Genomic DNA, 24014 nt, shown 5'->3' on the forward strand with positions numbered 1-24014 from the left:
ATGGACAGTCAGTGACCAGAGACAAGTGGAGGGACAGGCAGTAACCAGAGACAAGGGGATGGACACTCAGTGACCAGAGACAAGGGGATGGACAGTCAGTGACCAGAGACAAGGGGTGGGACAGTCAGTGACCAGAGACAAGAGGAGGGACATACAGTGACCAGAGACAAGGGGAAGGACACTCAGTGACCAGAGACAAATGGAGGGACAGTCAGTGACCGGAGACAAGGGGAAGGACAGTCAGTGACCGGAGACAAGAGGAGGGACATACAGTGACCAGAGACAAGGGGAAGGACACTCAGTGACCAGAGACAACTGGAGGGACAGTCAGTGACCAGAGACAAGAGGAGGGACAGTCAGTGACCAGAGACAAGGGGAGGGACAGTCAGTGACCAGAGACACGGGGAGGGACAGTCAGTGACCGGAGACAAGAGGAGGGACAGTCAGTGACTAGAGACAAGGGGAGGGACAGTCAGTGACCAGAGACACGGGGATGGACAGTCAGTGACCAGAGACAAGGGGAGGGACAGTCAGTAACCAGAGACAAGAGGAGGGACAGTCAGTGACCAGAGACAAGGGGAGGGACAGTCAGTGACCAGAGACACGGGTAGGGACAGTCAGTGACCGGAGACAAGAGGAGGGACAGTCAGTGACCAGAGACAAGGGGAGGGACAGTCAGTGACCAGAGACACGGGGATGGACAGTCAGTGACCAGAGACAAGGGGAAGGACACTCAGTGACCAGAGACAAATGGAGGGAAAGTCAGTGACCGGAGACAAGAGGAGGGACAGTCAGTGACCAGAGACAAGGGGAGGGACAGTCAGTGACCAGAGACACGGGGAGGGACAGTCAGTGACCGGAGACAAGAGGAGGGACAGTCAGTGACCAGAGACAAGGGGAGGGACAGTCAGTGACCAGAGACACGGGGATGGACTGTCAGTGACCAGAGACAAGGGGAAGGACAGTCAGTGACCAGAGACACGGGGATGGACAGTCAGTGACCAGAGACAAGGGGAGGGACAGTCAGTGACCAGAGACACGGGGATGGACACTCAGTGACCAGAGACAAATGGAGGAACAGTCAGTGACCGGAGACAAGAGGAGGGACAGTCAGTGACCAGAGACAAGGGGAGGGACAGTCAGTGACCAGAGACACGGGGATGGACAGTCAGTGACCAGAGACAAGGGGAGGGACAGCCAGTAACCGGAGCCATGGGGAGGGACAGTCAGTGACCGGAGCCATGGGGAGGGACAGTCAGTGACCGGTGACAAGGGGAGGGACAGTCAGTAACCGGAGCCATGGGGAGGGATGCTCAGTAACACATCACCTGGGAAAATTACCCAGGTTTACAAGTGCAATAAGCTCTACTCATCTCCTGCACAACATATAGAAACTCATGCATCAAACGCAATGCAAGACAGTTGCCGGCTTTCTTATAGCTTTCCGTTTAAAGTGCTGATGCTCCTCGAGAGCAATGGAACACTTTCCAATCAAAGGTTGGAAGGGTCAGCATCAATCACTTTTCGGCAAGTTGTTCCATTGATTGACGTTGGCCACAGAGCACCGTTCTCTGGGAACTGGGTGATGATGTCACTTGGAAGATGTCAATCACAAGCCTATGGGCACTGGGCGATGATGTCACACCACAGCTGCCAATCACCATTCTGTGGGCACTGGCAGATGATGTCACTTGGCAACTGTCAATCACCAGACTCTGGACACTGACTGATAAGCAAACATTAGTATCGTCCAGTCACCAGGCATAGCCAAAACCTATGGTTCCTCTTCCCCACACTACAGAGGGGTCCTCCACCTCCTCACCATACCCTGCTCAGCCCCTTCTTACCTGGGAACAGCTGTTTCGTGGGGGCGCTTATTTGAGCCTTTTTGGATATTCTGTAAGCCACATCTGCACTGGAGACGGATTTCCTTTTGGGACAGAAGCCTGTGGTTGTCCTTACTCCTTCAGGTAACCTGTTAAACTGCAACACTTGTAAAACATCTACAGGATCGGCTGCAGAGAGAACAGAGAAAAGAGCAATCAGTACTGCGATCAAACACACAACAGATAAATGTTCAGTGTAAGGCCAGCAGACACTTCCTCATCAAATCGACCCCACCTATCCTGCAATCCCTTAGGGTAGGGTTTACAATTGTCTGTCAGGCCTAATAACTGGGATCGAAGATCAAACACATCTAGGTTGTCCACTGAATACATCTAACTTCCTCAATGACCTCTCAGAATATCATGCAACAAAATTGTTGCCCTCCCAACTGTTGTAAGGTCCACCTGATTCCTCTTCAAACGACCCCTGAAATCCCTGAAGAACCTCTCCAAAGCAACCCCTCCAGGATTGTCCCCGAGTCTCTGGGAATTGCAGATTAATTCAGTCACCTCCGCGAGTAAACCCCTGACACAAAAGTAATTGGTCAATTTCCAAACCGTCTGCGGGCATTCTTCCATTTTCTTTGAGCACTCATTATACAAGATACTGGAGATCAATAAAAAGTCTATTTGACTGACCATCAAGAATACTTACATCAGAAAACAAAGTGCCATTAGGATGGAATACTGGACAGCCAATGGTGAGACACGCTAGGTACACGAGGGGTTAAACAGTTCACTGTGACACACTCTCGGTACACGAGGGGTTAAACAGCTCACTGTGACACACTCTCGGTACACGAGGGGTTAAACAGCTCACTGAGACATACTGAGTGCACGAGGGGCTAAACAGCTCACTGTGACACACGAGTGCATGAGGGGCTAAACAGCTCACTGTGACACACTCTCGGTACATGAGGGGTTAAACAGCTCACTGTGAGACACTCTCGGTACACGAGGGGTTAAACGGCTCGATGTGACACACTCTCGGTACACGAGGGGTTAAACGGCTCACTGTGAGACATTCTCGGTACACGAGGGGTTAAACAGCTCACTGTGAGACACTCTCAGTACACGAGGGGTTAAACAGCTCACTGTGACACACTCTCGGTACACGAGGGGTTAAACGGCTCACTGTGAGACACTCTCGGCACACGAGGGGTTAAACAGCTCACTGTGAGACACTCTCGGTACATGAGGGGTTAAACAGCTCACTGTGACACACTCTCAGTGCACGAGAGGTTAAACAGCTCACTATGAGACATCCTCGGTACACGAGAGGGTAAACAGCTCACTGTGAGACACTCCACTACATGAGGTGTTAAACAGCTCATTGTGAGACATTCTCGCTACACGAGGGTAAACAACTCACTGTGAGATACTCCACTACATGAGGCGTTAAACAGCTCACTGTGACACACTCTCGGTACACGAGGGGTTAAACAGCTCACTGTGACACACTCTCGGTACACGAGGGGTTAAACGGCTCACTGTGACACACTCTCAGTACACGAGGGGTTAAACAGCTCACTGTGACACACTCTCGGTGCACGAGAGGTTAAACAGCTCACTATGAGACATTCTCGGTACACGAGAGGGTAAACAGCTCACTGTGAGACACTCCACTACATGAGGCGTTAAACAGCTCACTGTGACACACTCTCGGTACATGAGGGGTTAAACGGCTCACTGTGAGACATTCTCGGTACACGAGAGGGTAAACAGCTCACTGTGAGATACTCCACTACATGAGGCGTTAAACAGCTCACTGTGACACACTCTCGGTACACGAGGGGTTAAACAGCTCACTGTGACACACTCTCGGTACACGAGGGGTTAAACAGCTCACTGTGACACACTCTCGGTACACGAGGGGTTAAACGGCTCACTGTGAGACACACTCAGTACACGAGGGGTTAAACAGCTCACTGTGACACACTCTCGGTGTACGAGAGGTTAAACAGCTCACTATGAGACATTCTCGGTACACGAGAGGGTAAACAGCTCACTGTGAGACACTCCACTACATGAGGCGTTAAACAGCTCACTGTGACACACTCTCGATACACGAGAGGTTAAACAGCTCACTATGAGACATCCTCGGTACATGAGAGGGTAAACAGCTCACTGTGAGACATTCCACTACATGAGGCGTTAAACAGCTCACTGTGAGACATTCTCGCTACACGAGGGTAAACAGCTCACTGTGAAATACTCCACTACATGAGGCGTTAAACAGCTCACTGTGACACACTCTCGGTACACAAGGGGTTAAACAGCTCACTGTGACACACTCTCGGTACACGAGGGGTTAAACAGCTCACTGTGACACACTCTCGGTACACGACGGGTTAAACGGCTCACTGTGAGACACTCTCAGTACACGAGGGGTTAAACAGCTCACTGTGACACATTCTCGTTGCACGAGAGGTTAAACAGCTCACTGTGACACACTCTCGGTACACGAGGGGTTAAACAGCTCACTGTGACACACTCTCGGTACACGAGGGGTTAAACAGCTCACTGTGACACACTCTCGGTACACGAGGGGTTAAACAGCTCACTGTGAGACATTCTCGGTACACGAGAGGTTAAACAGCTCACTGTGACACACTCTCGGTACACGAGGGGTTAAACAGCTCACTGTGACACACTCTCGGTACACGAGGGGTTAAACAGCTCACTGTGACACACTCTCGGTACACGAGGGGTTAAACAGCTCACTGTGAGACATTCTCGGTACACGAGAGGGTAAACAGCTCACTGTGAGACACTCCACTACATGAGGCGTTAAACAGCTCACTGTGACACACTCTCGGTACATGAGGGGTTAAACGGCTCACTGTGAGACATTCTCGGTACACGAGAGGGTAAACAGCTCACTGTGAGATACTCCACTACATGAGGGGTTAAACAGCTCACTGTGACAAACTCTCGGTACACGAGGGGTTAAACAGCTCACTGTGACACACTCTCGGTACACGAGGGGTTAAACAGCTCACTGTGACACACTGAGTACACAAGGGGTTAAATAGTTCACAGAGACACTCGGTACACCAGGGGTATACCTGAGACGACACAGTATGCTAGCAGTGGGTTTACTTACAGCCTTTAATTTATCTGAAGTCGTTTCAGAAGTAAAGTCATTAACTTAAGCAGATTTCAGCAAAGCATATAAAAATACAGAGGTCACTTGACCTCTGTGTGACCCAGGCATGGTATAGCAAGGCAGACGCGGTGACTCCCAGAGTTACACCCGGCTGTAGTTTTGCAGCTGGTTATTCTGCTTTAGCCCTGTCTCCAAGTGTTGCCCCAGTTCTAGCAACAACAACAACAACTTGTATTCACATAGGGCCTTTGAAATGTCCCAAGGCGCTTCACAGGAATGACTGTCAGGCAAAATTAGTCACTGAGCCAGGTCAGGAGATATTAGGTCAGATAACCAAAAGCTTGGTCAAAGAGGTAGGTTTTAAGGAGCGTCTTAAAGGCAGAAAGCGAGCTGGAGAGGCGGAGAGGTTTAGGAAGGGAATTCCAGAGCTTGTGGTCCAGGCAACTGAAGGTGCGGCCGCCAATGCTGGAGCGATTAAAATCGGGGATGCTCAAGAGGCCAGAATTCGACGAGCGCAGATATCTCGGATGACCTCAGGTTTGCGGAGGTCAAGTTTGAGTATGGTTGCCAACCCCAGTTGTGCTAATCACCTCATTTACCTGCCCCCCCACCCCCCTCCCCACTATCGGCTCCCGCCATTGGTCACCCGACACGCCAATCCTTGCCTTCCCAGCCAATTCGAATGGGGAACTGACTTTTCCCTGCCCAGTAGGATGAGGTGCTGGCTCTCGGTCAAACAGCCTGGTTTCCACCGTCTCCAATATTTTGATAGCAAAAGATCAAAAATAAAAACACAGAGTTCTGTTTAATGCCCCTCCAGGGGTTCATCCCGGGTGTCCTCCAGACTCATTGTCTGCTCCTGGGAGACTCTAGGACAAGGCTAGAGGGTTGGAAACCTTTGGGGAAAGGTGGGAGGTTGTCCCAGAGAGAGAGAGAGAGAGAGAGGGCATGGGAAGGCCACCTCCAAGTGCTGAGGTACGGTTCCACAGGCCGCACCTTCCATCCTCCGGTCGGCCTGCGAAGGTGCCTCGCCCCCTCCACTCGGGTGCCAGCTCATTCCGTGAGGTCCGCATTGAAACCTTCACACCTCCGAGCGCACTCCGTTCGAGGGACAGCTCCCTCCCTCGACCACCGCTGCTCAAAGCGGGCGGAAGCTTGCTCATTTGCCTCACTGCGGGAGCTTGCTGTGCGCAACTTGGATGCAGCGTCCGTTTGTATTCCAACACCTCGGAGGGAGGGGGGAATCAAAGGAGTGCTTCATTGGCGGTGAAGCATTTCAGATCATGCGGGTTGTGTAAGATTTGATATAAATAGAGGCTCTTTTCCATCCCAGAGCCAGTACTATAGAGCTAGTCATTGGACCACAATCGGTTTCCGGCCGCAGACTGCTTGCTGCTTATTTGGGCTCTGACCCTGTTTACATATTTCAGATTGCTTTCTCCCTGCCGCCATCCAACTTGCTACCGCTGAGCTTCAGCTCTGGATCCCTGCTCATTGTACAACCGCTGCCAATAACCTGGAGTTGGCCTCAAGACGTGATATTTCAGACTAAACGGGCCAGATGTAAGAGGAAAAATAGAACTGCCAAAAGAAACAGGTCAGGAAGAGAAACTGCTTCAGATTAAAAAATACACCATTTTTTTTTTAAAGAGACAACCAGCTCAATAAAAGAAAAGCACCTCAGGCTACCTGCTACTAGAACGGTGGCCTTATATTGGACAGCAGTGAGTTGGAGTGGCAGAGGGATGAGGGATGGGTTGCAGGGAGGCCGGGGAGTGGGGGGGGTGGGGTGGGTGGTGGGGTGTGGGGGGTGTTGGGTGACCCGCTCATTCCATGACTGTTCCTTTGATACTGCTTGGTATTTCGGCGGTTCTCTGGGAATCTTGCCCGCTCACTGAGTCTCAGTCTCTGGGAGCCAGGCCAGACAGGCTCCGGGTTCCACTTTGCCTGGCAAGGCCCGTTGGAATTCCAAACATTCCCGGCTCTCCCTTTGCCAAGTTGCGTCATTGGATCAGCCGGGTGGGCAAATCCGGAAGGATCCCAGTCCAAGTATGGTACAACTCTCAGTGCCTTAAGGACAGCACAGTGGTGCAGTGGTTAGCACCGCAGCCTCACAGCTCCAGCGACCCGGGTTCGGTTCTGGGTACTGCCTGTGTGGAGTTTGCAAGTTCTCCCTGTGACTGCGGGGGTTCCTGCCGGGTGCTCCTGTTTCCTCCCACATGCCAAAGACTTGCAGCTTGATAGGTAAATTGGCCATCATAACTTGCCGCTAGTGTAGGTAGGTGGTAGGAGAATGGTGGGGATGTGCTAGGGAATATGGGATTAATGTAGGATTAGTATAGGGTGGTTGTTGGTCAGCACAGACTCGGTGGACTGAAGGACCTGTTTCAGGTCTGTATCTCTCAATGACTCTACTCGGCAAGCTTCCTCTCCAAGTGTCCAGAAAAGAAAAAATAATACGTTGATTAAAAATGCAAAGGTGATTTTGTTCCATTTTTTTCTCCGTAGCCAAAGAACTCAATGTTCATTGGACATTAATGCCATGCGAGAATTAGAGAGCTCAATGGTCATTGGATACCAAGCCCTGGGAGAGCCAATGACCATTCAGCTGTCTGGACACTGAGCTCGGAGAGAGCCAATGACCATTGAGCTCTCTGGTTCTCTCAGGATTAGGTATCCAGAGTGCGCAATGTTCATTGGCTCTCTCAGGATTAGAGATCCAGAGAGCTCAATGGTCATTGGCTCTCTCAACGCTCAGTGTCCAGAGAGCTAAATGGTCATGGTGATACCGAGCCCTGAGAGAGCCAGAGAGCTCAATGGCCATTGGCTCGCTCAGGGCCCGTTATCCAATCAGAGAGCCGGCTGTGCCCTTTGCTGTTTTCTGGTAGCCCAGCAGCTTCAGCCTTTCAGATGAAACATTAAACTGAGAACGCCCCCCTCCCACCCTCTCAGGTGGACGTAAACGATCCCATGGGCACCATTTTGAAGAAGAGCAGGGAAGTTCTCCCCGTTGACCTGGCCCAATATTTACCCCTCAATCAACATCGGAATATCTGGTCAGTATCTCATCGCTCCTTGTGGGATCTTGCTGTGCGCATATTGGCTCCTGAGTTTCCTACATTACAGCAGTGACTGCACTTCATTAGCCATAAAGCACTTTGGGAGGCCCCGGGTATGTGGAGGGCGTTATATAAAAGCTGCTCTTCTCTTTCTTCGATAGGACTGGCCGCATTGATCTAAACCTGCTGCTGGGAAGCTCGGCAGGGTAACCCCTTTCAGAATGGAAAGTTCCATACAGATAGAGAGCGGACTGTGCCTTTAAGTGGCCGGTCAGTGCTTTTAGGCTGCCTGCCCATGATATCCAGCCCAGTCAGTCTGGGCTGCAGACAGGGAGGAGGAGGTGGTGAGCCCCAGGACAAGCTGACCCGTTCACCGTGCCTGTGATCCTGTGGGATTTAAAGCAGCGGTTATTCTTTTATTCATTCCGCCCCAGCATTCATTCCCATTTTCATTTACTCCCACCTCCCACATAAGGCAGCCACGTTCCACGAGCCCTTTACATGGGAACCTTTGGCCGGCTATTCAACCGTGGGGTGCATCGGGACCTGTACTCATTCACCACCGGGACACATATACTTTTCACTTTGTGGAATGGGGTGGTGGGGGGGGGGGGGAGGAGGGTGAGCGAGGGAGGATGGTGTCTGGAATCATTAGATAGCGCTCAAGAACAGGAACCCCCCCGCCCCCCCACCGCCCCCCGCCACCTCCCTCCTCTTCCAGCCTTCTCCATTCCTTTCGGAGTGGACGACAAACCTGAGTCCCCATCTGCCCTCTCAGGCAGAGGGAAAAGATCCCACGGCCGCCATTTTGAAGGAGAGAGGCGGCGCATCTCCCCGGTGTCCTGGGGGCCAGCGCCTATCCCTCGACCAGCATCACTGACGGACAGATGATCTGGTCGTCACCTCATCGCTGTTTGTGGGATCTTGCTGTGCACAAATTGGCCGCCATCGTTTCCTACATTACAACAGCGGCTATGCTTCAAAAATTTTTAAAAAGTACTTCGCTGCCTGCGAAGATCTTTTGGGACGTTCTGAGGGGAGGTGAAAGGCGCTATAGAAATGGAAGTCGCTTGTGCTCTCTCTAAGTGCAGATTGCACCCACAACTGCCGAGACCGGATCTGAAATCGCTCGTGGCTGAGTCTAGCAGGAATGGCGTGCTAGTGGGCAAGGTCAGATGTGTGCCTGGGTGGAATGCAGGGGTTGGTTGGGGGGGTCAGGGGTCAAGGGTTAAGCTGGACCTGAGAGACCAAAATAAACTTAATAGCTGCCAGCAGCAAGGTAGTTATCTCACTCTCTGAATCTGTCCACCTGTCTCTCTCTCTCTCGCTCTCTCTCTCTCCCCTCTCTCCGCTTTCCTCTCTCTCTCCCTCTCTCTCTCCTTCGCTCTCACTCCCACTCTCTGATACAGACTCCATGTCACCTTTCAGTTTGCTACTTAACAAACTCTTGCTTTCCCCATGGTTTATAAAACATTCCTGCAACACCCCTCCCTCCACACACAATGCCTTCTCCTTTTCCCCCATCTCAACACCAACTTTAACGCTATCCCCACCGCACTGCCCCAGCCCCCTGCCCCAGCCGCCCTGCCCCAGCCGCCCTGCGATTGCCCCAAGCCCCTGGGAGCCAGGCCGGGACAGGATGCTCAAGGGTGCGTGGAGAAAGACGGCTGGGGCAGCCATCAGGTCTGGCTCTCCGAAGCTGAAGGGTCGATGATCACACACTCCGAATAATCGGAGAAAGCTAGGCATCTTCTCCTGCCAGCACCCGAGGCTCCACGCCAGGGTATGGCTCCCAGTCAAAGTGGCAAAGAGTTCAGACTTTGTAGCTTAACCAATGAGGCTCTGCTCTCCCACTCACACACACACGCGTACACACACACCTCCGACTCAAGCTCATCATGCTTTGGGAGTCACGGGGACTGGGTGGAGAAGTTTCTCCGCCCTCCAGCCGTTCTCCCTCTGACTCCTCCTCCCTTGTCTCTTCCATTTTAAAATCAATGACACCATGCTGCAGCTGCGACTCAGTGCGTGGCACTCCCGCCTCTCAGACAGAACGATCGAGGGCTGCAGTCCGACTGCAGAGACTCCAGCACTACATTGAAAGCTGGCACTCCCAGTGCAGTGCCGTGTTCTGGATGAGACATTAAATTGAGGCCCCACCTTCCCTCTCAGGTGGACGGAAATGATTGAATGGCCACTATTCAAATGAAGAGCAGCCGCGTTATCCCCGGTGTCCTGGCCAATATTTATCCAACAATCAGCACGCACCAAAACAGATCATTTTGGTCATTTATCTCATTGCTCTTTACTGAACACACGGGTGCTGCATTTCCTACATTTAAAAGGAAGCAAGATAAACACACGAGGGTGAAAGGAATAGATGGATGTGCTGATAGGGTGAGATGAGGTGGGAGAGGAGGCTCGTGTGGAGCAGAAACCTGGACCTGCTGGGCCGAATGGCCAGTTTCTGCGCTCTACATTCTCCTTCTTTTCCTAACCGTGCTTCAGCAATCCCGCACTCCCACTGGGGAGCTGTACACGCATGTCAGAGATAGGACCGCGATGCTTTCATCCTGAGTCTCAGCCTTACCCTCTGAGAACAAGGCAGCCCTGCTAGCAGCACAAGGCCACAGGAATCGCACACCCAAGATCTGCTGTCCCCTCTCTTAACTCAACCTCCGTCCTTCCCAGACACAGAGAAAATGGGGATCTGCGTACATCTCTCAGCCGTTGTCATGGTGATGGTGGCAAAAGCCACGCGACGTGCTGGTACACACAGCTACTCTTAGATAACTAAAGCATGGTGTCACCCAAAGCACTTCTGCATTCATCCAGTGCAACAATTCCCCTGTAACACAGTGCAACAATTCCCCTGTACACAGTGCAACAATTCCCCTGTAACACAGTGCAACAATTCCCCTGTACACAGTGCAACAATTCCCCTGTAACACAGTGCAACAATTCCCCTGTACACAGTGCAACAATTCCCCTGTAACACAGTGCAACAGTTTCCCCTGCAAGACAGTGCAACAATTCCCCTGTAACACAGTGCAACAGTTTCCCCTGCAAGACAGTGCAACAATTCCCCTGTAACACAGTGCAACAATTCCCCTGCAAGACAGTGCAACAATTCCCCTGTACACAGTGCAACAATTCCCCTGTAACACAGTGCAACAATTCCCCTGGAACACAGTGCAAAATGCTGCAACAGTATGCCCATAACACATCGCGGCAGAGTCCGCTGTAATACAATGCAACACATTCACCTGTAAAACAGTGTAACAGTTTGCCCTGTAACACAGTGCAACAGTGTTCCTACAACACAGTAGTTTCCCCTGTAATACAATGCAACACATTCACCTGTAACACAGTGCAACAGTTTCCCTAAAATACTGTGCAACAGAGTCCTCTGAAACACAGTGCAACAGATTCCCCTGTAAAGCAGTGCAGCCGTTTCCCCTGTAGCACAGTGCAGGTTTCCCCTGTAACAGTGCAACAGTGTCCCCTGTAACACAGTGCAACGATTCCCCTGTAACACAGTCCAACAGTGTCCCCAGTGACATAGTGCAACAGCGTCCTCTGTAAAACAGTGCAACAGAGTCCCCTGTAACACAGTGCAACAGAGTCCCCTGTAACACAGTGCAAGAGTTTCCCTGTAACACAGTGCAAGAGGTTCCCTGTAACACAGTGCAGCAGTTTCCCCTGTAAAACAGTGCAGCAGTTACCCCAGCAACACAGTGCAGCATTTTTCCTGTAACACAGTGCATCAGGTCCCCTGTAAAACAGTGTGCCAGGTTCCCCTGTAACATAGTGCAAGAGTGCCCCCAGTAACACAGTGCAACAGAGACCCCTGTAACACAGTGCAACAGAGTCTCCTGTAAAACAGTGCAATGGTTTCCCGGTAACACAGTGTAGCAGTTTCCCCTGTAACACAGTCTAACATTGTCCCCAGTGAAATAGTGCAACAGCGTTCTCTGTAACACAGTGCAACAGAGTCGCCTTTAACACAGTGCAACAGGTTCCCCTGTAACACAGTGCAACTTTCCCCTGTGACACAGTGCAACTTTCCCCTGTAACACAGTACAACAAAGTCCCCTGTAACACAGTGCAACAGAGTCTCCAGTAACACAGTGCAAAAGTTGTCCTGTAACACAGTGCAACAGTTTCCCCTGTAACACAGTGCAACAGTGTCTCCTCTAACACAGTGCAATGGTTTCCCGGTAACACAGTGCACAGAGTCTCCTGTAGAACAGCGGAGGTGTCCCCTGTAACAGAGCAACGACTCCACTGTAACACAATGCAACAGTGTCTGCTGTAACACAGTGCAACAGTGTCCCCTGCAACACAGTGCATCAGGTTCCCATTTAACACGGTGCAGCAGTTACCCCGGCAACACAGTGCAGCATTTTTCCTGTAACACAGTGCATCAGGTTCCCCTGGAACACAGTGCAATTGTTTCCCTACAACACTGCGTAACAGAGTCCCCTGTAAAATAGTGTAACAGTATTCCCGTAACACAGTGCCACAGGTTTCCTGTAAGACAGTTTAATAAGTTTCCCCTGTCACACCCTCTAATAGTTTACACTGTCACACAGTGAGACAGTTTCTCCTGTAACACAGTGCAACAGAGTCCCCTGTAACATAGTGCAATTGTTTCCCTACAACACTGCGTAACAGAGTCCCCTGTAAAATAGTGTAACAGTATTCCCGTAACACAGTGCCACAGGTTTCCTGTAAGACAGTTTAATAAGTTTCCCCTGTCACACCCTCTAACAGTTTACACTGTCACACAGTGAGACAGTTTCTCCTGTAACACAGTGCAACAGAGTCCCCTGTAACATAGTGCAAGAGTTTCCCTGTAACACAGTGCAGCAGTTTCCCCTGTAACACAGTCTAACATTGTCCCCAGTGAAATAGTGCAACAGCGTTCTTTGTAACACATTGCAACAGAGTCGCCTTGAACACAGTGCAACAAGTTCCGCTGTAACACAGTGCAACTTTCCCCTGAGACACAGTGCAACTGTCCCCTGTAACACAGGACAACAGAGTCCCCTGTAACACAGTGCAACAGAGTCTCCTGTAACACAGTACAACATTTTTTCCTGTAACACAGTGCAACAGATTCCCCTGTAACACAGTGCAACAGTTTCCCCTGTAGAACAGCGGAAGTTTCCCCTGTAATAGTGCAACGACTCCACTTTAACACAATGCAACAGAGTCGCCTTTAACACAGTGCAACAAGTTCTCCTGTAACACAGTGCAACTTTCCCCTGTGACACAGTGCAACTTTCCCCTGTAACACAGTACAACAAAGTCCCCTGTAACACAATACAACAGATTCCCCTGAAACACAGTGCAACAGTTTCCCCTGTAGAACAGCGGAAGTTTCCTCTGTAACAGTGCAGTGACTCCCCTGTAACACAATGCAACAGTGTCCACTGTAACACAGTGCAACAGTGTCCCCTGCAACACAGTGTAACAGATTTCCCTGTAACACAGTGCAACAGAGTCTCCTGTAACACAGTGCAATAATTTCCCTGTAACGCAGTGGAGCAGTTCCCCTGTAACACAATGCAACAGTTTCCCTCAAATACTGTGCAACAGAGTCCCCTGTAACACAGTGCAAAAGAGTCCCCTGTGAAACAGCGCAACAGTTTCCCCAGCAACACAGTGCAACATTTTCCTCTAACCCAGTGCATCAGGTTCCCATTTAACACATTGCAACAGTTTCCTTGGCAACACAGTGCAACAGTTTCCCCAGCAACACAGGGGAATTGTTTCCCTACAACACTGCGTAACAGAGTCCCTTGTAAAATAGTGTAACAGTATTCCCGTAACACAGTGCCACAGGTTTCCTGTAAGACAGTTTAATAAGTTTCCCCTGTCACACCCTCTAACAGTTTACACTGTCACACAGTGAGACAGTTTCTCCTGTAACACAGTGCAACAGAGTCCCCTGTAACATAGTGCAAGAGTTTCCCTGTAACACAGTGCAGCAGTTTCCCCTGTAACACAGTCTAACATTGTCCCCAGTGAAATAGTGCAACAGCGTTCTTTGTAACACATTGCAACAGAGTCGCCTTGAACACAGTGCAACAAGTTCCGCTGTAACACAGTGCAACTTTCCCCTGAGACACAGTGCAACTGTCCCCTGTAACACAGGACAACAGAGTCCCCTGTAACACAGTGCAACAGAGTCTCCTGTAACACAGTACAACATTTTTTCCTGTAACACAGTGCAACAGATTCCCCTGTAACACAGTGCAACAGTTTCCCCTGTAGAACAGCGGAAGTTTCCCCTGTAATAGTGCAACGACTCCACTTTAACACAATGCAACAGAGTCGCCTTTAACACAGTGCAACAAGTTCTCCTGTAACACAGTGCAACTTTCCCCTGTGACACAGTGCAACTTTCCCCTGTAACACAGTACAACAAAGTCCCCTGTAACACAATACAACAGATTCCCCTGAAACACAGTGCAACAGTTTCCCCTGTAGAACAGCGGAAGTTTCCTCTGTAACAGTGCAGTGACTCCCCTGTAACACAATGCAACAGTGTCCACTGTAACACAGTGCAACAGTGTCCCCTGCAACACAGTGTAACAGATTTCCCTGTAACACAGTGCAACAGAGTCTCCTGTAACACAGTGCAATAATTTCCCTGTAACGCAGTGGAGCAGTTCCCCTGTAACACAATGCAACAGTTTCCCTCAAATACTGTGCAACAGAGTCCCCTGTAACACAGTGCAAAAGAGTCCCCTGTGAAACAGCGCAACAGTTTCCCCAGCAACACAGTGCAACATTTTCCTCTAACCCAGTGCATCAGGTTCCCATTTAACACATTGCAACAGTTTCCTTGGCAACACAGTGCAACAGTTTCCCCAGCAACACAGGGGAATTGTTTCCCTACAACACTGCGTAACAGAGTCCCTTGTAAAATAGTGTAACAGTATTCCCGTAACACAGTGCCACAGGTTTCCTGTAAGACAGTTTAATAAGTTTCCCCTGTCACACCCTCTAACAGTTTACACTGTCACACAGTGAGACAGTTTCTCCTGTAACACAGTGCAACAGAGTCCCCTGTAACATAGTGCAAGAGTTTCCCTGTAACACAGTGCAGCAGTTTCCCCTGTAACACAGTCTAACATTGTCCCCAGTGAAATAGTGCAACAGCGTTCTTTGTAACACATTGCAACAGAGTCGCCTTGAACACAGTGCAACAAGTTCCGCTGTAACACAGTGCAACTTTCCCCTGAGACACAGTGCAACTGTCCCCTGTAACACAGGACAACAGAGTCCCCTGTAACACAGTGCAACAGAGTCTCCTGTAACACAGTACAACATTTTTTCCTGTAACACAGTGCAACAGATTCCCCTGTAACACAGTGCAACAGTTTCCCCTGTAGAACAGCGGAAGTTTCCCCTGTAATAGTGCAACGACTCCACTTTAACACAATGCAACAGAGTCGCCTTTAACACAGTGCAACAAGTTCTCCTGTAACACAGTGCAACTTTCCCCTGTGACACAGTGCAACTTTCCCCTGTAACACAGTACAACAAAGTCCCCTGTAACACAATACAACAGATTCCCCTGAAACACAGTGCAACAGTTTCCCCTGTAGAACAGCGGAAGTTTCCTCTGTAACAGTGCAACGACTCGTCTGTAACACAATGCAACAGTGTCCACTGTAACACAGTGCAACAGTGTCCCCTGCAACACAGTGTAACAGATTTCCCTGTAACACAGTGCAACAGAGTCTCCTGTAACACAGTGCAATAATTTCCCTGTAACGCAGTGGAGCAGTTCCCCTGTAACACAATGCAACAGTTTCCCTCAAATACTGTGCAACAGAGTCCCCTGTAACACAGTGCAAAAGAGTCCCCTGTGAAACAGCGCAACAGTTTCCCCAGCAACACAGTGCAACATTTTCCTCTAACCCAGTGCATCAGGTTCCCATTTAACACATTGCAACAGTTTCCTTGGCAACACAGTGCAACAGTTTCCCCAGCAACACAGGGGAATTGTTTCCCTACAACACTGCGTAACAGAGTCCCTTGTAAAATAGTGTAACAGTATTCCCGTAACACAGTGCCACAGGTTTCCTGTAAGACAGTTTAATAAGTTTCCCCTGTCACACCCTCTAACAGTTTACACTGTCACACAGTGAGACAGTTTCTCCTGTAACAGTGCAACAGAGTCCCCTGTAACACAGTGCAAGAGTTTCCCTGTAACACTGTGCAACAGAGTCTCCTGTAACACAGTGCAAGAGTTTCCCTGTAACACAGTGCAGCAGTTTCCCCTGTAACACAGTCTAACATTGTCCCCAGTGAAATAGTGCAACAGCGTTCTTTGTAACACATTGCAACAGAGTCGCCTTTAACACAGTGCAACAAGTTCCGCTGTAACACAGTGCAACTTTCCCCTGAGACACAGTGCAACTTTCCCCTGTAACACAGTACAACAGAGTCCCCTGTAACACAGTGCAACAGAGTCTCCTGTAACACAGTGCAACAGAGTCTCCTGTAACACAGTGCAATGGTTTCCCGGTAACACAGTGCAACAGAGTCTCCTGTAACACAGTGCAACAGAGTCTCCTGTAACACAGTGCAATGGTTTCCCGGTAACACAGTGCAACAGTTTCCCCAGCAACACAGTGCAGCAATTTTCCTCTAACCCAGTGCATCAGGCTCCCATTTAACACGGTGCAGCAGTTACCCCGGCAACACAGTGCAGCATTTTTCCTGTAACACAGTGCATCAGGTTCCCCTGTAACACAGTGCAATTGTTTCCCTACAACACTGCGTAACAGAGTCCCCTGTAAAATAGTGTAACAGTATTCCCGCAACACAGTGCCACAGGTTTCCTGTAAGACAGTTTAATAAGATTCCCCTGTCACACCCTCTAATAGTTTACACTGTCACACAGTGAGACAGTTTCTCCTGTAACACAGTGCAACAGAGTCCCCTGTAACACAGTGCAAGAGCTTCCCTGTAACACAGTGCAGCAGTTTCCCCTGTAACACAGTCTAACATTGTCCCCAGTGAAATAGTGCAACAGCATTCTTTGTAACACATTGCAACAGAGTCGCCTTTAACACAGTGCAACAAGTTCCGCTGGAACACAGTGCAACTTTCCCCTGAGACACAGTGCAACTGTCCCCTGTAACACAGTACAACAGAGTCCCCTGTAACACAGTGCAACAGAGTCTCCTGTAACACAGTGCAACATTTTTTCCTGTAACACAGTGCAACAGATTCCCCTGTAACACAGTGCAACAGTGTCTCCTGTAACACAGTGCAATGGTTTCCCGGTAACACAGTGCACAGAGTCTCCTGTAACACAGTGCAATGGTTTCCCGGTAACACAGTGCAGCAGTTTCCCCTGTAACACAGTCTAACATTGTCCCCAGTGAAATAGTGCAACAGCGTTCTTTGTCACACAGTGCAACAGAGTCGCCTTTAACACAGTGCAACAAGTTCACCTGTAACACAATGCAACTTTCCGCTGTAACACAGTACAACAGAGTCTCCTGTAACACAGTGCAACAGAGTCTCCTGTAACACAGTGCAACATTTTTTCCTGTAACACAGTGCAACAGTTTCCCCTGTAGAACAGCGGAAGTTTCCCCTGTAATAGTGCAACGACTCCACTTTAACACAATGAAACAGAGTCGCCTTTAACACAGTGCAACAAGTTCTCCTGTAACACAGTGCAACTTTCCCCTGTGACACAGTGCAACTTTCCCCTGTAACACAGTACAACAAAGTCCCCTGTAACACAATACAACAGATTCCCCTGAAACACAGTGCAACAGTTTCCCCTGTAGAACAGCGGAAGTTTCCTCTGTAACAGTGCAACGACTCGTCTGTAACACAATGCAACAGTGTCCACTGTAACACAGTGCAACAGTGTCCCCTGCAACACAGTGTAACAGATTTCCCTGTAACACAGTGCAACAGAGTCTCCTGTAACACAGTGCAATAATTTCCCTGTAACGCAGTGGAGCAGTTCCCCTGTAACACAATGCAACAGTTTCCCTCAAATACTGTGCAACAGAGTCCCCTGTAACACAGTGTAAAAGAGTCCCCTGTGAAACAGCGCAACAGTTTCCCCAGCAACACAGTGCAACATTTTCCTCTAACCCAGTGCATCAGGTTCCCATTTAACACAATGCAACAGTTTCCTTGGCAACACAGTGCAACAGTTTTGCCAGCAACACAGAGCAATTGTTTCCCTACAACACTGCGTAACAGAGTCCCTTGTAAAATAGTGTAACAGTATTCCCGTAACACAGTGCCACAGGTTTCCTGTAAGACAGTTTAATAAGTTTCCCCTGTCACACCCTCTAACAGTTTACACTGTCACACAGTGAGACAGTTTCTCCTGTAAAAGTGCAACAGAGTCCCCTGTAACAAAGTGCAAGAGTTTCCCTGTAACACTGAGCAACAGAGTCTCCTGTAACACAGTGCAATGGTTTCCCGGTAACACAGTGCAGCAGTTTCCCCTGTAACACAGTCTAACATTGTCCCCAGTGAAATAGTGCAACAGCGTTCTTTGTAACACAGTGCAACAGAGTCGCCTTTAACACAGTGCAACAAGTTCCGCTGTAACACAGTGCAACTTTCCCGAGACACAGTGCAACTGTCCCCTGTAACACAGTACAACAGAGTCCCCTGTAACACAGTGCAACAGAGTCTCCTGTAACACAGTGCAATAATTTCCCTGTAACGCAGTGGAGCAGTTCCCCTGTAACACAATGCAACAGTTTCCCTCAAATACTGTGCAACAGAGTCCCCTGTAACACAGTGTAAAAGAGTCCCCTGTGAAACAGCGCAACAGTTTCCCCAGCAACACAGTGCAACATTTTCCTCTAACCCAGTGCATCAGGTTCCCATTTAACACAATGCAACAGTTTCCTTGGCAACACAGTGCAACAGTTTCCCCAGCAACACAGAGCAATTGTTTCCCTACAACACTGCGTAACAGAGTCCCTTGTAAAATAGTGTAACAGTATTCCCGTAACACAGTGCCACAGGTTTCCTGTAAGACAGTTTAATAAGTTTCCCCTGTCACACCCTCTAACAGTTTACACTGTCACACAGTGAGACAGTTTCTCCTGTAACAGTGCAACAGAGTCCCCTGTAACAAAGTGCAAGAGTTTCCCTGTAACACTGAGCAACAGAGTCTCCTGTAACACAGTGCAATGGTTTCCCGGTAACACAGTGCAGCAGTTTCCCCTGTAACACAGTCTAACATTGTCCCCAGTGAAATAGTGCAACAGCGTTCTTTGTAACACAGTGCAACAGAGTCGCCTTTAACACAGTGCAACAAGTTCCGCTGTAACACAGTGCAACTTTCCCGAGACACAGTGCAACTGTCCCCTGTAAAACAGTACAACAGAGTCCCCTGTAACACAGTGCAACAAGTTCCCCTGTAACACAGCGGAGCATTTCCCCTGTAACACAATGCAACAGTTTCCCTCAAATACTGTGCAACAGAGACCCCTGTAACACAGTGCAACAGTTTCCCCAGCAACACACTGCAGCATTTTTCCTCTAACCCAGTGCATCAGGTTCCCGTTTAACACAATGCAACAGTTTCCCCGGCAACACAGTGCAGCATTTATCCTGTAATACAGTGCATCAGGTTCCCCTGTAACACAGTGCAACTGTTTCCCTACAACACTGCGTAACACAGTCCCCTGTAAAATAGTGTAACAGTATTCCCATAACACAGTGCCACAGGTTTCCTGTAAGACAGTTTAATAAGTTTACCCTCTCACACCCTCTAACAGTTTACAGTGTCACACAGTGAGACAGTTTCTCCTGTAACACAGTGCAACAGAGTCCCCTGTAACACAGTGTAACAGAGTCCCCTGTGACACAGTGCAAGAGTTTCCCTGTAACACAGTGCAACAGAGTCTCCTGTAACACAGTGCAATGGTTTCCCGGTAACACAGTGCAGCAGTTTCCCCTGTAACACAGTCTAACATTGACCCCAGTGAAATAGTGCAACAGCGTTCTTTGTAACACAGTGCAACAGAGTCGCCTTTAACACAGTGCAACAAGTTCACCTGTAACACAGTGCAACTTTCCCCTGAGACACAGTGCAACTTTCCCCTGTAACACAGTGCAACAAAGTCTCCTGTAACACAGTGCAATGGTTTCCTGGTAACACAGTGCAGCAGTTTCCCCTGTAACACAGTGCAACAGTTTCCCCAGCAACACAGTGCAACATTTTTTCCTGTAACACAGTGCAACAGATTCCCCTGTAACACAGTGCAACAGTTTCCCCTGTAGAACAGCGGAGGTGTCCCCTGTAACAGAGCAACGACTCCACTGTAACACAATGCAACAGTGTCTGCTGTAACACAGTGCAACAGTGTCCCCTGCAACACAGTGTAACAGATTTCCCTGTAACACAGTGCAACAGAGTCTCCTGTAACACAGTGCAATAATTTCCCTGAAACACAGCGGAGCAGTTCCCCTGTAACACAATGCAACAGTTTCCCTCAAATACTGTGCAACAGAGTCCCCTGTAACACAGTGCAAGAGTGTCCGCTGTAACACATTGCAACAGTTTCCCCAGCAACACAGTGCAGCATTTTTCCTCTAACCCAGTGCATCAGGTTCCCGTTTAACACGGTGCAGCAGTTACCCCGGCAACACAGTGCAGCATTTTTCCTGTAACACAGTGCATCAGGTTCCCCTGTAACACAGTGCAATTGTTTCCCTACAACACTGCGTAACAGAGTCCCCTGTAAAATAGTGTAACAGTATTCCCGTAACACAGTGCCACAGGTTTCCTGTAAGACAGTTTAATAAGTTTCCCCTGTCACACCCTCTAACAGTTTACACTGTCACACAGTGAGACAGTTTCTCCTGTAACAGTGCAACAGAGTCCCCTGTAACACAGTGCAAGAGTTTCCCTGTAACACAGTGCAAGAGTTTCCCTGTAACACAGTGCAGCAGTTTCCCCTGTAACACAGTCTAACATTGTCCCCAGTGAAATAGTGCAACAGCGTTCTTTGTAACACATTGCAACAGAGTCGCCTTTAACACAGTGCAACAAGTTCCACTGTAACACAGTGCAACTTTCCCCTGAGACACAGTGCAACTGTCCCCTGTAACACAGTACAACAGAGTCCCCTGTAACACAGTGCAACAGAGTCTCCTGTAACACAGTGCAACATTTTTCCTGTAACACTGCGGAGCAGTTCCCCTGTAACACAATGCAACAGTTTCCCTCAAATACTGTGCAACAGAGTCCCCTGCAACACAGTACAAGAGTGTCCACTGTAACACAGTGCAACAGTTTCCCCAGCAACACACTGCAGCATTTTTCCTCTAACCCAGTGCATCAGGTTCCCGTTTAACACAGTGCAACAGTTTCCCCGGCAACACAGTGCAGCATTTTTCCTGTAATACAGTGCATCAGGTTCCCCTGTAACACAGTGCAACTGTTTCCCTACAACACTGAGTAACACAGTCCCCTGTAAAATAGTGTAACAGTATTCCCATAACACAGTGCCACAGATTTCCTGTAAGACAGTTTAATAAGTTTACCCTCTCACACCCTCTAACAGTTTACAGTGTCACACAGTGAGACAGTTTCTCCTGTAACACAGTGCAACAGAGTCCCCTGTAACACAGTGTAACAGAGTCCCCTGTAACACAGTGCAAGAGTTTCCCTGTAACACAGTGCAACAGAGTCTCCTGTAACACAGTGCAATGGTTTCCCGGTAACACAGTGCAGCAGTTTCCCCTGTAACACAGTCTAACATTGACCCCAGTGAAATAGTGCAACAGCGTTCTTTGTAACACAGTGCAACAGAGTCGCCTTTAACACAGTGCAACAAGTTCACCTGTAACACAGTGCAACTTTCCCCTGAGACACAGTGCAACTTTCCCCTGTAACACAGTGCAATGGTTTCCCGGTAACACAGTGCAGCAGTTTCCCCTGTAACACAGTGCAACAGTTTCCCCTGTAGAACAGCGGAGGTTTCCCCTGTAACAGTGCAACGACTCCACTGTAACACAATGCAACAGTGTCCGCTGTAACACAGTGCAACAGTGTCCCCTGCAACACAGTGTAACAGATTTCCCTGTAACACAGTGCAACAGAGTCTCCTGTAACACAGTGCAATAATTTCCCTGTAACACAGCGGAGCAGTTCCCCTGTAACACAATGCAACAGTTTCCCTCAAATACTGTGCAACAGAGTCCCCTGTAACACAGTGCAAGAGTGTCCGCTGTAACACATTGCAACAGTTTCCCCAGCAACACAGTGCCGCATTTTTCCTCTAACCCAGTGCATCAGGTTCCCGTTTAACACGGTGCAGCAGTTACCCCGGCAACACAGTGCAGCATTTTTCCTGTAACACAGTGCATCAGGTTCCCCTGTAACACAGTGCAATTGTTTCCCTACAACACTGCGTAACAGAGTCCCCTGTAAAATAGTGTAACAGTATTCCCGTAACACAGTGCCACAGGTTTCCTGTAAGACAGTTTAATAAGTTTCCCCTGTCACACCCTCTAACAGTTTACACTGTCACACAGTGAGAAAGTTTCTCCTGTAACACAGTGCAACAGAGTCCCCTATAACACAGTGCAAGAGTTTCCCTGTAACACAGTGCAGCAGTTTCCCCTGTAACACAGTCTAACATTGTCCCCAGTGAAATAGTGCAACAGCGTTCTTTGTAACACATTGCAACAGAGTCGCCTTTAACACAGTGCAACAAGTTCCGCTGTAACACAGTGCAACTTTCCCCTGAGACACAGTGCAACTGTCCCCTGTAACACAGTACAACAGAGTCCCCTGTAACACAGTGCAACAGAGTCTCCTGTAACACAGTGCAACATTTTTCCTGTAACACAGCGGAGCAGTTCCCCTGTAACACAATGCAACAGTTTCCCTCAAATACTGTGCAACAGAGTCCCCTGTAACACAGTACAAGAGTGTCCACTGTAACACAGTGCAACAGTTTCCCCAGCAACACACTGCAGCATTTTTCCTCTAACCCAGTGCATCAGGTTCCCGTTTAACACAGTGCAACAGTTTCCCCGGCAACACAGTGCAGCATTTTTCCTGTAATACATTGCATCAGGTTCCCCTGTAATACAGTGCAACTGTTTCCCTACAACACTGCGTAACACAGTCCCCTGTAAAATAGTGTAACAGTATTCCCATAACACAGTGCCACAGGTTTCCTGTAAGACAGTTTAATAAGTTTACCCTCTCACACCCTCTAACAGTTTACAGTGTCACACAGTGAGACAGTTTCTCCTGTAACACAGTGCAACAGAGTCTCCTGTAACACAGTGTAACAGAGTCTCCTGTAACACAGTGCAATGGTTTCCCGGTAACACAGTGCAGCTGTTTCCCCTGTAACACAGTCTAACATTGTCCCCAGTGAAATAGTGCAACAGCGTTCTTTGTAACACATTGCAACAGAGTCGCCTTTAACACAGTGCAACAAGTTCACCTGTAACACAGTGCAACGTTCCCCTGAGACACAGTGCAACTTTCCCCTGTAACACAGTGCAACAGAGTCCGCTGTAACACAGTGCAACAAAGTCTCCTGTAACACAGTGCAATGGTTTCCCGGTAACACAGTGCAACAGTTTCCCCAGCAACACAGTGCAACAGTTTCCCCAGCAACACAGTGAAACATTTTTTCCTGTAACACAGTGCAACAGATTCCCCTGTAACACAGTGCAACAGTTTCCCCTGTCGAACAGCGGAAGTTTCCCCTGTAACAGTGCAACGACTCCACTGTAACACAATGCAACAGTGTCCGCTGTAACACAGTGCAACAGAGTCTCCTGTAACATAGTGCAATGGTTTCCCGGTAACACAGTGCAACAGCTTCCCCAGCAACACAGTGCAACATTTTTCCTGTAACACAGTGCAACAGATTCCCCTGTAACACAGTACAACAGATTCCCCTGTAACACAGT

General features: G+C 49.2%; 1 protein-coding gene across 1 annotated transcript in view; it reads right to left on the reverse strand.

Moving 5' to 3' along the window:
- The window catches only part of LOC137345808 (collagen alpha-2(XI) chain-like), a 730020-nt gene that overhangs the window by 593357 nt on the left and 112649 nt on the right, over nucleotides 1-24014 (reverse strand). Inside the window, exon 2 of the mRNA XM_068009057.1 lies at nucleotides 1848-2015. Within this exon, the coding sequence (XP_067865158.1) occupies nucleotides 1848-2015 (168 nt within the window). The remainder of the gene's footprint in view (nucleotides 1-1847; nucleotides 2016-24014) is intronic.

The sequence above is a fragment of the Heterodontus francisci genome, chromosome 29 (genome assembly GCF_036365525.1).
Source record: "Heterodontus francisci isolate sHetFra1 chromosome 29, sHetFra1.hap1, whole genome shotgun sequence".
Taxonomy (NCBI): domain Eukaryota; kingdom Metazoa; phylum Chordata; class Chondrichthyes; order Heterodontiformes; family Heterodontidae; genus Heterodontus; species Heterodontus francisci.